General features: G+C 41.1%; 1 protein-coding gene across 2 annotated transcripts in view; it reads right to left on the bottom strand.

The window, feature by feature from the left end:
* Positions 1 to 3,971: 3,971 nt before the first annotated feature.
* Positions 3,972 to 14,308, bottom strand: part of Mospd2 (motile sperm domain containing 2) — a 42,070-nt gene continuing 31,733 nt past the window's right edge. Inside the window, exons 11-15 of one of the 2 annotated variants that reach the window (XM_021153605.3) lie at positions 12,088 to 12,184; positions 11,278 to 11,374; positions 10,458 to 10,587; positions 7,298 to 7,400; positions 3,972 to 6,336 (exon numbers count right to left, since the gene is read on the bottom strand). In XM_021153605.3, the coding sequence (XP_021009264.1) occupies positions 6,199 to 6,336; positions 7,298 to 7,400; positions 10,458 to 10,587; positions 11,278 to 11,374; positions 12,088 to 12,184 (565 nt within the window). In that variant the 3' untranslated portion in view covers positions 3,972 to 6,198. The remainder of the gene's footprint in view (positions 6,337 to 7,297; positions 7,401 to 10,457; positions 10,588 to 11,277; positions 11,375 to 12,087; positions 12,185 to 14,308) is intronic. The other variant, XM_021153606.3, reaches the window with a different exon arrangement.

The raw sequence follows: 14,308 nt of genomic DNA, 5'->3' as shown, positions 1-14,308 counted from the left end.
ATCACAAGTTACGCTTCCATTGTTTGTGTTGCTAGTACACCAGGGAAAGACAACTTATTTCATAGTTTGTTGTAACCCAGCTCCAGCTAGGAAAGGGACACTATCACATCTGGAAATTTTATCATAGTCAGAAAATTGCACACATACAAATTCTAGAATTATGAAATCAGTGTGATTTTAACATGCACACACAGCTTGAGAACTACTTGAAAATGCACAGAGGATTTGTGTGTGTGTGTGTGGGGGGGAGCTTTAAGGTATTAGAATTTGTTTCAAAAGAAATCGGATAGCTTTAACAATGTGAGAAATTGCATGCAGGTCCTGGGAAAGAGGCTATGTGCTCTCCTTTTCTTCCTTTTCTCCCCTTTTATAGTTTTAACAGTCATTTAGTTTTTTTCACAAATAATCCTTATATCTAAGAAAACTAACTTTAAAGAAACCTATTGAAGTGGACAGATATTTCTAAAAGGAAAGAAACATTTTTACAAGGTGAGTTGGTTTTACCAGCATGTCATTTAGCAAAGTATACAATTACTGGAAGTGCCTTTTGTCCTAGCAAAATAACTCATTATCAGAATCTATTTTTGGGGGGAGGGGAGTTGTTATGACAGAATTAATATTCAAGGTGGGGGCTGTGCTTTTTCTTAAGCTTTGTAGTCACGGAAAGTTCATGTGTGTGAACTGAAGCTAGGCCAGAGACAGACTATCCCAGAGCCTGCCACTTGATGATTATCTGTTGTTCTCTAGTTGATGTTCTTTCAAGTGGGGAACATCTGTGAACTCCAGCCATCACAGAAGGCAAGGTCGAGCTCTGATCCTATTTCCTATGGTACAGAATTGGGGAAAGTTTTAGGTCCCACCCTACACAGTCTTTTCTGAACTGTCTACTTGCCTGTGGGGGTGGAGCTTGAGAATGTAAAGTTACATCACTCTCCTAATTAAGTTAAGCTATATGACATAGTTTGCCGACTTAATTAAGGTTCCAAAAGAATTATTTTTGAGTTACTACTGAAGGAGATTGCCCTGGGTAGGTATGACCTAATTAGACAGACCTTTAAAAGGGAACTGGTTCATTTTGGGAGGAAGAGATTTCAAGAGAGGGCAACTCCACTGTGAATGGCTTGTGTTGGCCTATAGAACGAAGACCTGAGCAGAGTAACTTCTAGGGGCTGACAGTAAAGCCCTCTGCCACCAACAAATCAAACTAAAGCATTCTGGCACTCTCCTCTACACAGGCACTGATGAAGGGACGGCAGCCTGAAAAAATTTGACATCTTTAAAATATCACTCGTTTGGATCCCTCTTCCACTTTCGTGGGTTTTTCTATATTATAAGAAGAAATACCTTGAAAAGGAGCTTCAGTCCATCATAATAGAAGAGGATGCCACGTAGTTAAAAATATTTATATGAATCCCTTTAAAATTCACACTGCACAACCCACTGAGCAGCTCCCTGCCCTGGGGCAGCTCACTTGACTATCTCTTTGGAGTGTTTGCTTTGCTTAGCTTTATTAAATATATGCTTAAATTGTCTATGACTTTTGATTGAACTCAATAAGATAAGTCTGTCTGTACTTTAGACAACTAAAAACCTCACTGTGTGTGTGTGTGGTATATGTGCACAAGTGGAGTACGCTGGGAGATGTTGTGTGTTGTCCTCTGTTACTCTTGGCCTTACTCCTTGAAAGAGAGTTAACTAAGGGAATGTAAAGCTATACTGGTTGCCAGCAAGCCCCAGCAATCCTCCCACTGGTCCTCATAGTTACTCAGCAAGTGCTCTTACCCACAAAGTTCCTTCTCCAGTCTCACGAAACCAGTTTTTCAGCTATTCTATCACCTGATTTTCTTTGCGCCGTTTGTGTTCATTCTTTTTCTTCTCGCACTGTTTAGTGAAGGCAATGCTGTGTTGGAGTTACCCATTCATTGTACAGTTTAACCAGTTTCTCAGATGAGCCAGCCTTGGCTATGTTTGTTTGTTTGTTTTAATAGGAATTACAAGAGGGAAGGAGTCTCAACTTGGTTCTGAAGTTGCATAGTCATGTAATCTTGGGAGAAAAGAATGCCTTGTAAGATCTGCATTTTCCTTACCCATAAACCCCATGATTTTATGATATACTGAGGCAGGCTGTTAGGAGAAAGGAGCATGAAAATCCTGTTGAGTTTCAAGGGCCAAATTGTTGCCTTGTAATGTGCATATGCTTTGGTCAATTAAACTATCTTGTCATTTTGGGGGATTTGTATGTGTGTATGGGATCCAGAGGACAATCTCACATGCTTTTGTTCAAGCCCTAGCCATCATTTTTATTTTTTGAGCTTTGGCATTCTCTTATCTGCCTTCCCAGTGCCTGAATTACAAGTGTGTAGCCATATGCCCAGCCCCTCTCCTTTCTTTTGCCTCTTTCTTAATGTGTACTTTGGGGATGGATCAAATTCAGATCCTCACGTTTAAAAAGCAAGCAATTGTTCAGACTGAGCTAAGTTCCCAGTCCTATGACCTAGAGTGAGGTCAGGAAGGTAGATTTTGGACATTAAAAGCCAATACTGTTTATTCAAAGGAAGGAAACCATCAGTATGCAAATGGCAAAGATATGATTTGGTGATTTTATTGGGGTACCAGGGCAACGATACGAATACTGAATAGGGAAGTTTACAGGATTGACATTTGGTTTTCAGTGAGGTGCAATATTCAGGAAATTAAACTGTGGACAGTTCTCTACAAAGGTAAAGGGAGGCCAGCATCAGTAGACAGGTTAACTGTGTTACTTCTCACTCTCAAACCTATCAAGTGTAAGGTATCAATCACTCAATAGAGAAACGATATACCCGGGCTACTTTTCCCCAGATACAAAGAACAGGGAGGTGACAAGGACACAGGCAATCTGTGTACCCCCTGTCTTACTTGGAACAAACAGAAAGAATTCCAGCCAGTTTCTTTAGGCTCTTGATGGAGGAGATATCCTGTGTGTCTGGGATAGCTCATGGGACCAGTGACGTCAGGAACCCTCCAATACATAATGAAAATTGCAGGGAGAAAGGGCAGCTTTCTGTAACCAACCCTTCCCTAAGCAGAGATTTCCCCCAAGTAACTCGATGCCTATAAAAGCCTTCCTTTAGGAAAGATCACCTAGTCTCAGGTTGGCACTTTATTCTGTTAACGGTCTGCCATTGTGAGTGTCTTTTTTTCTTTTACCACATGTATTGGATTTGTTTCCTACTTGGTCTTGCTTGTATCTCTGTTTTTCAATGTAGGGGAACCAATTATTCATTTTATTTATTTATTTTTCTGAAGAGAGTGCTGCTTTGTTGGGCAGTTATGTCTTCTAATAGTGAAGGGACAAATGTTATCAGCTTCAAAGGCCTTTTCTGTCACCAGCATGATCTGCCTTTGTGCTCCTCCATCACCCATCGGTCTAAGGCTACACTTCACTGTGGAAACAATCGACATTGCACTGCTATCTTCCAAGTCCCCTGGATGTGGCAGTCCATCAGGTACAAAGGTGTGTGGATACAAAGACTCAAGGTACATGGGTACCATGTGGTTCCAGGCAGGGCTGAAGAGCCTCAAGCCACGGCAGCGAGTTTAATGCTAAGAACTGTATTGGTGTGCACTCTAAGCTAGACACAGGGACGAGAAGAAACAGAACAAACTGGAGGACAGGGTCTCTTGACATAGAGAAGTCTAAAGTGCTGTCCTTATAAAAATGCAAAGCAGATCCAAACAGAATTACAATGATCTTTAAAAGAGCAGAGTTGGTCTGAACACTGATTTAAAAAAATGCTTTATCAATTAGAGACAAAAGATTTTTTTCCTGATGATATTTATTTCATAAATGTAATTATTTTCTAAAACATATTAAAATAGAAAACATGTTCTTTTGATCAATTTATACAAAGAAAATACCAATATAGTAATAAAAATACTGAAAATATATGAAAAGCACCAGAACATTAGAGAAATTACACTGGCAACAATTCTAGGAATATATTTTTTATAATTGTACAATAAAGTGCTATTAAATCCAGTCAAAATTAGTGGCAAGATATAAAAGTTATGGTTTTATGAAATTTGAGAATAGGTTAACCAGCATTTGTATTTTAGGCTACTTGCAGATCAAGCTAATGATCTTTTATTAATGTTTTCATGGAAAATGTATTAATTTTCATTCCCAAGTGAAAATAAAAATCAAAATGAAAATCTCTGGTAATTTGATCATGAAAAAGCAATGACATGATTAAAGAGAAAATTATTGATCAGAATACTTAAAATAATCATGCACGTATGATTAGATTAAACCAAATAAAGACAGGATAAAATCAAATGTAACTCTATAGTTAATCAAGATTAGCAGAAGAGTTCAGTTACTGTTGACATTATGTTAATTTCCCAAAGTCCTTTTTAGTCACATTCACCACACAGAAATGTTAACAAGATGTTACTAAATTCAACTGACCAGACAACAAGCAAAGAAGGGTGTTTAGTGTGTCAACATGATTTCCTTATGAAACATTAAAGGGACACTGTTAGGACAATTATATTCCTCATCTTGGCTAATTAATTGCTTGTTTATCTGATGAGGAATGAAAAGCATAGACAGATACTTTGGGATGACATTATATTAAGGCCCCCAAATCTACCACTTGGGAAGTCACTGTGAACATACAGGGACATAGTACTTAGTGTGGACTGCAGTCTGTTTCACATCTGGAGGTGGCAAACTGAAACAGAAAAACCCAAATTAAGACAAAGCATCACACTAGTGTCCTTTTAAGGTTTTATTTCCTCAGCCGACTTTCTAAGGAGCTCCATTAATCACTCCTCAAAACTCGGTCTGGGAATCAATGTCTTCAAGATGAGAGCCCCCAACTCTACTCCTGAGGAGAACAACTGTCCAAACATGGCGAAATATTCATTTGCTAGGCAGAGTACTTTCTTCCTTAAAAAGGCAGCTATGGATTTGAATCGGAAGTGACAGAAACTGGTCATGTTAATGATTACACAAAGCTATTTCATTAGCCTCTGCTTCTGCAAGGTGTATCTCTATAGAACTTTAGGAGCCATATTAGTGAGGCAGAGTAGTCAGTAGGCCAGAGAAGCCACTGGGAGTGATAGTTCTTCCCATTCTCGAAGCCTTTCTGCTTTTCTTTTCTATTTGCACACATGAAGACTTTTAAAGTTTCCTTCTCATCCACAATTTTAACAAGAACCATTTGGAACCCAAGGTTATTTATAGTAATGGACAACTAGACTTTCAAACAATGCTACATCATGCCTTTCATTTAAAAATGAGGGTGAAGGTGGCATAATTTGTGGTCCACAGAGGAGATTCCTTTGCCCTGGAATGAAGATGAAGATGGAACAATGGAAAAGTAGGGCCTTATAATAAACCCAGGCAAACAGTTCAGTGTCTAAACATAGGGAAACTGCATAGAATTGACTAGAAAGGGGGGCTCTTTCAGAGATGTTCCTTCTGGGCACTAATAAGAGAAATCAAAGAAAACCCAACCACATGTAGCTTTCCATATTGTATCAAAAACAGAGTATTCATTAAAGAGCCCGGATTAATAAGAGGCAGGCTGCTCAGTGACACCGAGAAACAAAGGCTAAGGAGGTTTGGCATTAAATAGCTTTACATTCCAAAAGAATATCCACTATCATCTGGAAGTAGTTCTCCAAGTTACAAAGTCATGATTACATAAATTACTCTGTTTAAGTATGCTTCCTTTTTAATATACATATTTTACATACATAGTATAGAAAAACTAATAAGTCAGCTTGGCTAGTAATTCTGTAATTTTAAAAAAAGCAGACTACATTTTTTTTTTTTTGCTACAACAAACAAAGCGTATTACTTAGACTTTTCAGTTCAGCTAGTGTATTTACATGATAAAACTTTGCTTTGAAAGCATTCAAATCAAAAAGAAAAATAAATTACGTTTATGCTATTAATTTGTACAATGCACATACCTTTACTTAGTTTCCTAACTAGCTATAGTCTCTAATAATCAATGCCTCAAACATCTCTCTAGCCAAACAATTTATTTCCAGGATAGGCACCCTTCAGTGTGCTGCATTATTTCCTTGTAGGAAGCCCAGATGTATAGTAGTTCTGGTAGCTGTGTAGAAAAGTTTGGGTGGGATCTGTATACCTTCTCCAGATAATGCCTGAACGAGTTTTATGGTTTTGACCAGGTGCCACTTTTAATTGTATAATGAATAAAAGAAAGAAACAACAAAAGCAAGCAAGACCATTGTTAAGGCAAGCAGTAGCTGTTGGAACCAGATAGAGCGCTGTAGTTGGTCTTCCAGTTTCCTATTGCTTTCTAGTAAACGATTGAGCTGAATGGGGGGAAAAAAAGGATGAGAGATTGATATCAATAAAACAATCATGAGAATGCCAAAGTGGAATATCAGAACTCTAAACACTGAAGGGATGGGGCCCATCTACTCTGAAAGGTTGGGAACTAGAAATGCAAGGGAGGCATCCAATATGTTTGGTGGAGATGTATGTCCCTGATGCTCTATTCTAAAAGGTCCAATTTTCTAGTTGAGATGGGAAGAGAGTATTCACTTCCTGGAGGTCCAGGCACCTTTGAGATATTTATCTCTTTGGTTACTCTTTTCTTTTGGGGATCATACCCAGGCACTGTGTGCTAAGCAAGCATTTCACCACTGAGTTCTATACAAGAAGCCTCTTTGTGTCTTTCAAATTGAAATGCATTAGATGGTACTTTTTTGTACAAGAGGGTGTCTGTTGTACTCACCAAAGCACCGCGTGCTTTACTATTTGGCTCTGATTCCATAGTAAAATTGCCAGTCTTAAAACACGCAGAAACCTTCAGAAAGCAACCTGGCACTTACCATTTCTGATTGGCCTCCTCATAAAGAAGAGGGCACTTCCAAGCCAGGTGTGGTGGCTTATAGCTGTAACTCTAGCACTTGGAAGGCTGATGCAGAAGGAATACAAGGAGTTCTAAGCCATCGTGGATTCAAGGTGAGTCTTAGTCTCAAAAAGCAAGCTCCTCCCCCCAAAAACCCCTAAACAAACAAAAACAAATAAAAAAACAACAGCCCCCTAAACCAATACAAAACAAAAACAGAAACCCCAACAAACAAACTCTAAGCCCCACAAAGGAAACTAAACCAAAGCTAAAAGAGGAAGAAAGAGATGGACAAAGAGCAATCCCGAAACATTGGTAGTGTTTCTGCTAAAAGTTCCCATTAGGCTAGTGGAGCACAGACGGCCCTGTGGTGCTGATCAGCACTGGCAATTGTTCAGAGAGGGAGAAAGGGCACTTACTTGCAGGTACAGATCTTCACTGGTTTTATCTGACATGGTGGAAATGCTGTCCTTCAGCATGAGACTGTTCGGTTTGCTGCTCTCAACGGTGTGACATCTTAGCCTATGAAATTCAAAGGAAACATAACTTCTTCAAAACTTTAGCGTGTATATATGTGTGTGTGTGTATATATATATATATATATATATATATATATATATATATATATATATAATTTCTGAAAGCAAACTAGGAAATGCAGAGTTAAATGCAAGTGGTTGTGTATTGGGAGACGAAAGGTTCGACTCCTCTCCCTAGGCTCAACTCAGAAAGTAGCTCAGTCTATATTTATCTATTTCCTTCCAGGGTCTTTTTTCTCCACTGAAGAATCAAAGCTGGGGCTTCGTGCCTGTTTATAAACCACTGTGCTTAGCCCTCAGTCCCCTTTTAGCTACCTTATGTGTATAAAGAACAAGAGGCTGTGCATACTGCCTACCACCCCAGGGGATTCAACAGAAAGCCTTTTATAAGCTGTTCAGTAGAATTTACCCAGATTACCTTCCAATTTCTAGAATTGAGGAATAGTGCTTTACTTGAGCTTTTAGTACCAAACCACTGGGATCCCTCCCACCTTCCAGGTGGGAACAGTGATTTTTCTCTTGATAGCTCCACAGAAGGCAGCCATTAGGAACTGGTAAAACCCAAAGCAAAAAAAAAAAAAGGAAAGCAACTTCTATTTAACACAACCCCTCATTTTGAGTGTGTTTCATAAGCACTCTGAGTTAATATCGCATTCTTATTATGCAACTCATTCTTAATAGTTCCAAATTTCTCATGCTTTTCAGTAAAACCAAAAAAGGTCTTGAGGCTCAGTCACCATTGGAGTACATAGCGAAGCCCTGTTTCATGAACACAGCAGACTAAACTAAACCAAAACAAACAAAGGCATGACCTGATGCATTTTTGTGCCTATAATTTGAAATTTTATGCATGTTATTACCTCTCCTCAGAGCCCGACCTGCATAAAAGTTTTCCAGTGATGCTAGAAATACTTTTCTGTTCACTTTTTTCTTCTTTGAAGCGTGGTTTCCATATGTAGCCCATGTAGTCCTGTGTCTTGACCATCCTGCTGCAACCTCCTATGACTGTGTTTTGCGGTCATAGGTCTCTATTGCCATGTGCCTCTTTTTTTTTTTTTTTTTTCTATTTGCCAGTACAGGGGATGGAACCTAAGACCCTGCACATATGAGACTAGCACTCTAGCACTGACCTATCTCCCCAGCCTGTTTAAATAAACAGTGCTCAGACTTCTGACTCCCAAAACCCCAAGATAGGCTAGACATATGGGAGAGCACTTGTAAAGTGTTCAGAAGACTGAGCCACGAGAATTGTCTGTCACACATTTGAGGCTAACCTTGGCTACATAATGAGATCATGGATCATAAAACACATACACCCCCCAATGCCAACAAGATCGCCAATACAAAACAGAAAGAAAACCAATACCCCAAACAAGAAAAAAACAATAACAACAACAAAAGCCAAGAAGCCAAGACTCCTTCATCAACTCCACAGTTGCCCTGCAATCTGTAGCAGCTCTAGTTTAGCCCAGAGGTCTCCATCTGTCTCTTCAGCATGGGCTCTGGCTTCTGTGATTCCTGCCTCCTGAAAGGGCTCTTTAAGATCATCAAAACTGTGGTGGCACATGCCTTTAATCCCACCACTTGGGAGGCAGAGGCAGGCAGATTTCTGAGTTCGAGGCCAGCCTGGTCTACGAAGTGAGTTTCAGGACAGCCAGGGCTATACAGAGAAACCCTGTCTCGAAACTCCCCCCCCCAAAAAAAAAATCATCAAAACCATCAGTGATGTGACCATCAAGTGGGCAGCAGCAATACTTCGTCTTTCTTTTTCTGAATGGCAGTGCTTGGTATCATGGTTCGCTCCAAGACACGTTTTCTTCCCTGACAAGAGCAGTCCTTTGACCACAGAATGCTCCTCTAGGTCAGGCCCTTCTGAGAGAATTCCTCCTAAGCAATGACCCAGCACTCGCTCTCCCAACTGTCTCTTGGCCACCCCACCCAGTTAAGGAAAATGGAGCAGCCCCTTGCTGGTTTTCGAGTAAGCCAAGTACATTTCTTTTTTTCTTGCAACTTGCTTTGCTTGCTACCAGAAAGCTCTTTGTGCAGTCACAGTCACAATGTGACTTCCTCTTTCATTTCCTTCAGGTCCTAGTCATGGCCAGCAGAGAGATTATCCTTAACTACTTTATAAACCAGTGCTACTAGGTTTTTTTGGGGGGGGGGTATCATAATTTTGAGGGAGTGGTGTTCATCAAATGCACTGTAGGAGGTGGAAGAGCATTTGCTAGATGCCCACTGCCCCCACCCCCGCCCCAACTGCTGAGTTGTGAAAAAAACTGGCAAATGTCCTTGGGCAGGGAGGAGGGGGGACAAAACCGATGTCACTTGAAGAAATTGTTATCCCATTTTTAAAAGGTGTGAAAGGAAAGCAAACTAGGAAGAAGTCTTCCCTTGTGGTCCTCAGGGCTGACATACAGGGACCTGCAAGGATAGAACTGTGCATCCAGAGCCGGGCGTGGTGGCGCGCGCCTTTAATACGAGCACAGGGAGGCAGAGGCAGGCGGATTTCTGAGTTTGAGCCAGCCTGGTCAACAAAGTGAATTCCAGGACAGCCAGGGCAACACAGAGAAACCTTGTCTCGAACCCCCACCCCCAAAAAAGAACTGTGCACCCACCTCCTTTTAAATAGGATACTGTTTCTCTGAGCAGCTTTTGTAACTGTTATCTACGCTGTCTCTTCCCGTGGGAACAGAGTGACTCGATTCTTGGAGTGGCTCCAGGGCCACTGTGGCATGGGACTGTTCCAATAGATCTCACTAGGATTTGCCAGTGTCCCCTTTGCTTTGTCTTTTCCCTGACACAGACAATAGTGCGGTATGTCTCTGAAAGCAGGTGAGCATTCTGACAAGGGAGGCTTGAAGGTCTGAGATATGCACCTGCCCACTGGTTAGGCCTGGAACAGCTCCCCTTTTTTAATCGGGGTACCCCAGGAATCTAACCGTTGCAAGGAATGGGCAGTGTTGGCCTCGGTCCCCCTGTGAGGGCGGTCTGACTCTGGGTCTTCCATCACAGCGGAGAGGCTGCTAGCAGACACACTTACCTGTGCTCCATCACTTTGTTTCTTGGAACCTCTTTCCAGAACTGACTCAGTTCTGCAGGTCCAGTGCCAGATGACTGCTCCATTTCGGCGGCCATGATCAGGAACCGGTCTTGAGCGGAGACAGTTAAGCCTGCATTTCAAAAGAGTAATCTGACCTATGAACTCGAACTGCCACGGGGGTGGGGGGGGGGTAGGGGAATGGATTTGTGGCTTAAAGCGTTATTACTATTTAAAATATATTTTATTATAGAAAAACATTTTAAGTTGAAATATATTTTGACCATACTCTTCCCCTCCCCCAAGTCCTTCCAGGTCCTCTCCCATCCCTACCCTGCCAAACTTTAAGTTCTTTCTCAAAAATCAAACAAAACTCCAATATAACAACACTCCCCGCAAACAAGAAAACAAAATAAACCACCACCCAGAAAACAAACACCCCCCCCCACCCCCAAACTGTAACCAAATAAAAGCACTCAAAATATCCTCTGGAGTCCATTATTTGGTGGTCAACTACTTCTGAATATATATGAGAGAGAGAGAGAGAGACAGAGACAGACAGAGAGACAGAGACAGCAGACAGGGAGACAGAGACAGAGAAAGAGAGACAAAGAGAGAGAGGGAGAGAGAGAGTGCAGACAGGGAGACAGAGAGAGAGAGAGAGAGAGAGGGAGAGGGAGAGGGAGAGGGAGAGGGAGAGGGAGAGGGAGAGGGAGAGGGAGAGGGAGAGGGAGAGGGAGAGGGAGAGGGAGAGGGAGAGAGAGAGAGAGAGAGAGAGAGAGAGAGAGAGAGAGAGAGAGAGAGAGAGAAAACAACAGCTCACCTCCATGTGGAGAAACGATGATGTCAATGGAAGCTCCGGGATCGCAGCTGCTGTTGCTAGGCTTGACCCTGTATTTTTCTGGAGCTGTGGTTCTTACCTATTTAGAAACATAGTTACCATCTAAGCACACGCTGTTCTGGGGGCAAGGCTTAAGAATGGCTTTAAAAAAAAAAGAGCAGCTAATAAACAAGCAGACAAATTCTGTGTAGATTGTTATTTGCCAAAAAGATAAAAGTACCTACTTTTAAGCCCTGTCTGCCCTTAGCTTTTCCCCACCTTTTTGAGACAGGTCTTTGTAGCCATTGCTGGTCCCAAGCTGGCTATGTAGACTAGGCTGGCCTCCAACTCATACTGACACACCTGCCTCTACCTCTCATGAACTGGGAATAAGGATATGCACTATATCACACTTGGCCCTAGTTTTCCTCTTGTTGTACGATGCACATGTGTGTGCAGGCCAGAGGACAATCTTTATTAGATAAAACATCTAATTTACCACAACACTGAAGGATAAAACAATCCAATCAAATGTGCCTTTTCCCTCACATGCGATATAACTTGGAGCGTAGTTTCTACTGAATACTACTGTGTCACCAAATAGGAAGCGTAGGACACTAAGCTCACTATCAGCTCTTCTACTAGGAGGGAGTACAGGATGAGGGTGGCGGACAGGACACACAACACATGCTAAATCTTTTACACACAGCCGTTCATTGTTTAACTATAACGGTCTCCTTTAGGAATGCCCCAAATCATCTGCCATTGACCCACCCTCATCATTTACTATGACGTTAAGATTTTCTTTTTTACCTTAAAGGCCACAATATTTTTTGTGACATTTGTCAACACTATCAGAGTTTTCTTCTCTCCAGATTCAATGCTTCCGAAATATAATTCCTCTGCTGGGCTAGGAGGAAAACAAAGAAGGCATTTGCAGTACTCAGACCAAACAGCACTGCATTCATGAGTCTAAAACCATGTTTGGCCGGTAGTTTATGCTCAAGAGACTTCAAGAGACTTTGGTGGCCAAAACAGTTACCTAATACCATTTTATATATTAAACTTCCTGATGCTATGCATGCTAGGAAGTCCCATGGTTTTTCCTAAGGTCAGAAGAAAAATAGAAAAGGGAAAGAAGAGAATTACGAAGCTGCTGAATTAATCCTACAATCAACACAATCTAAGGTGGCTCTGTTTAAACTCCTTGGGAGGTTACAGATTGTTATCAAAACCACAGACAGCACTGCTGTTTCAGTGCTCCCTAATTACAAACAGCTTAGCCACGAGCATCCTTTCTATACGGACAGAGAAGAATATAAGCTCAGAGAAAGATTATTAGGGATACATTTAAGTAACAGAATAATTTCTTACTACAGAATGGCTTTTCTGAGAATGGAGAAGAAACAAAAAATAGACATGGAAAAAAATTTAGAGTAGTTCCAGAGGGCAGTTAAACTAGTAAAACTATTAAAGACTCAAGCTTCCAAGTTTGCCATTAGTGGCTACTGGATGATCTACAACCTAAAATGGAAAGACTCAACTCTCTGGAAAAATTGTGTAGTTTAATAGCATTAGCCAAACAGATCAAGTGCCTCAATACAACCAGAAGGACATCTGGGCTGGTGATTTTGCTTTAAGTGGTGGACACCACACACTCACACACACACACACACACACACACACACACACACACACACACACACACTTCCAACAGGAAGGTTTTCAGACTCTTTAGGTAGCCTAGACTAGCCTTCAAGTGTGAGCCTCTTGCCTCTTAAGACTGCTGGAATTGAAACCTTGCATTGGTAATCCTAGCTGCAGGTATGTTTCTGTCTGTTATGTTACATTAGACATGTCATACACATCAAGGATATTCATTACTCTAAAGAAGACATGTTTAAGGATGACCTTGCCCACCTTTGGGCAAGACATTAAAAGTGTAGAATTGCCTAGTCCTTTTTGGAGCTCAAAGAACAGGAGACATGAAGGCACAGCAATGTTATAGATGTCAGAGCACCTCCCAGGAAACGGTAGAAATATCACAGGCAGCATGGGGAGACGACACTGGTGAGGTCCGTGTGCATGTGAAGGAGACGTTCTGTGACTCTGATGGGGCACAGGTATTAGAGTCATGTTTACAGTGCAATCCTGGAAGTTGTCCTATTCTAACCTGCCTTTTCGGCTTCTGTCACCATTAACCCTCAAGAGTTGCAGGTAAGGATTTATGCTTTGGATGGGTCTTCTGAGAGGCATGGAACACTGACTTCCAAAGTAGCAGACAAAAAAGTGCAAACATACAAACTCCAAAGGAGGAAAATGGCAAAGAAACAACATGGGAGACAAAATTTATGTTATGTGTCTCTCCTTACTCAGATATCTACACAGACAATGGCAATACATCCCACCCCAACAGTACTCAACCCATATGTAGACAAAACAGTTTTGTCAATTAGAGACTTTCAGATTAAATTCTGTACCAGTCTGGCTGGATTGTTGAGGGATGATATATATACTTGAAACATATTTACATATGAAAAGTTTAAAGGAAAGGGACAAAAAGGTCACATTAGGTCATCACTGACTAGTGTTGCTATAGCAATACTGACCATAATAATATAGGAAATAGCTCTGGGCTTCTTTTATTTTTCAATGTTAGGGATCAAATTCAGGGCTTCACATAATGCAGGGAAGCAGTCTAACTCTGAGCTATATCCTCAGCTCCCTATCTGACTCCTCTGGATTAATAAATTGGAACAGAGAGAAACATGCCTTCCTTTAGGGTTTAAAGCCTCATTCTTCTAGAGCAAGCTGGTCTTTCAGAAGGTCAGATCAACAAACTCATCCCCTTATTTTTATTTCTCCAAGCATCATTAAGATTTATTCAATATTCAATACTCCTATCCAAAGTGTGACGAGGGCTATGAGACACACTCTGCAATAATAAAAAAAAAAACCCGATAGTTAGAAATGGTCACTAAGTCTGGAAAACAAAGCACATTGTACTCTGCACAAATTGTACTCTACTCTTAAT

This window comes from Mus caroli, unplaced genomic scaffold (genome assembly GCF_978045245.1).
Source record: "Mus caroli unplaced genomic scaffold, Mus_caroli_1 scaffold_5, whole genome shotgun sequence".
Lineage (NCBI taxonomy): Eukaryota > Metazoa > Chordata > Mammalia > Rodentia > Muridae > Mus > Mus caroli.
Note: the sequence above shows the minus strand (reverse complement) of the source record. Positions and strands in the feature narration are given on the sequence as shown.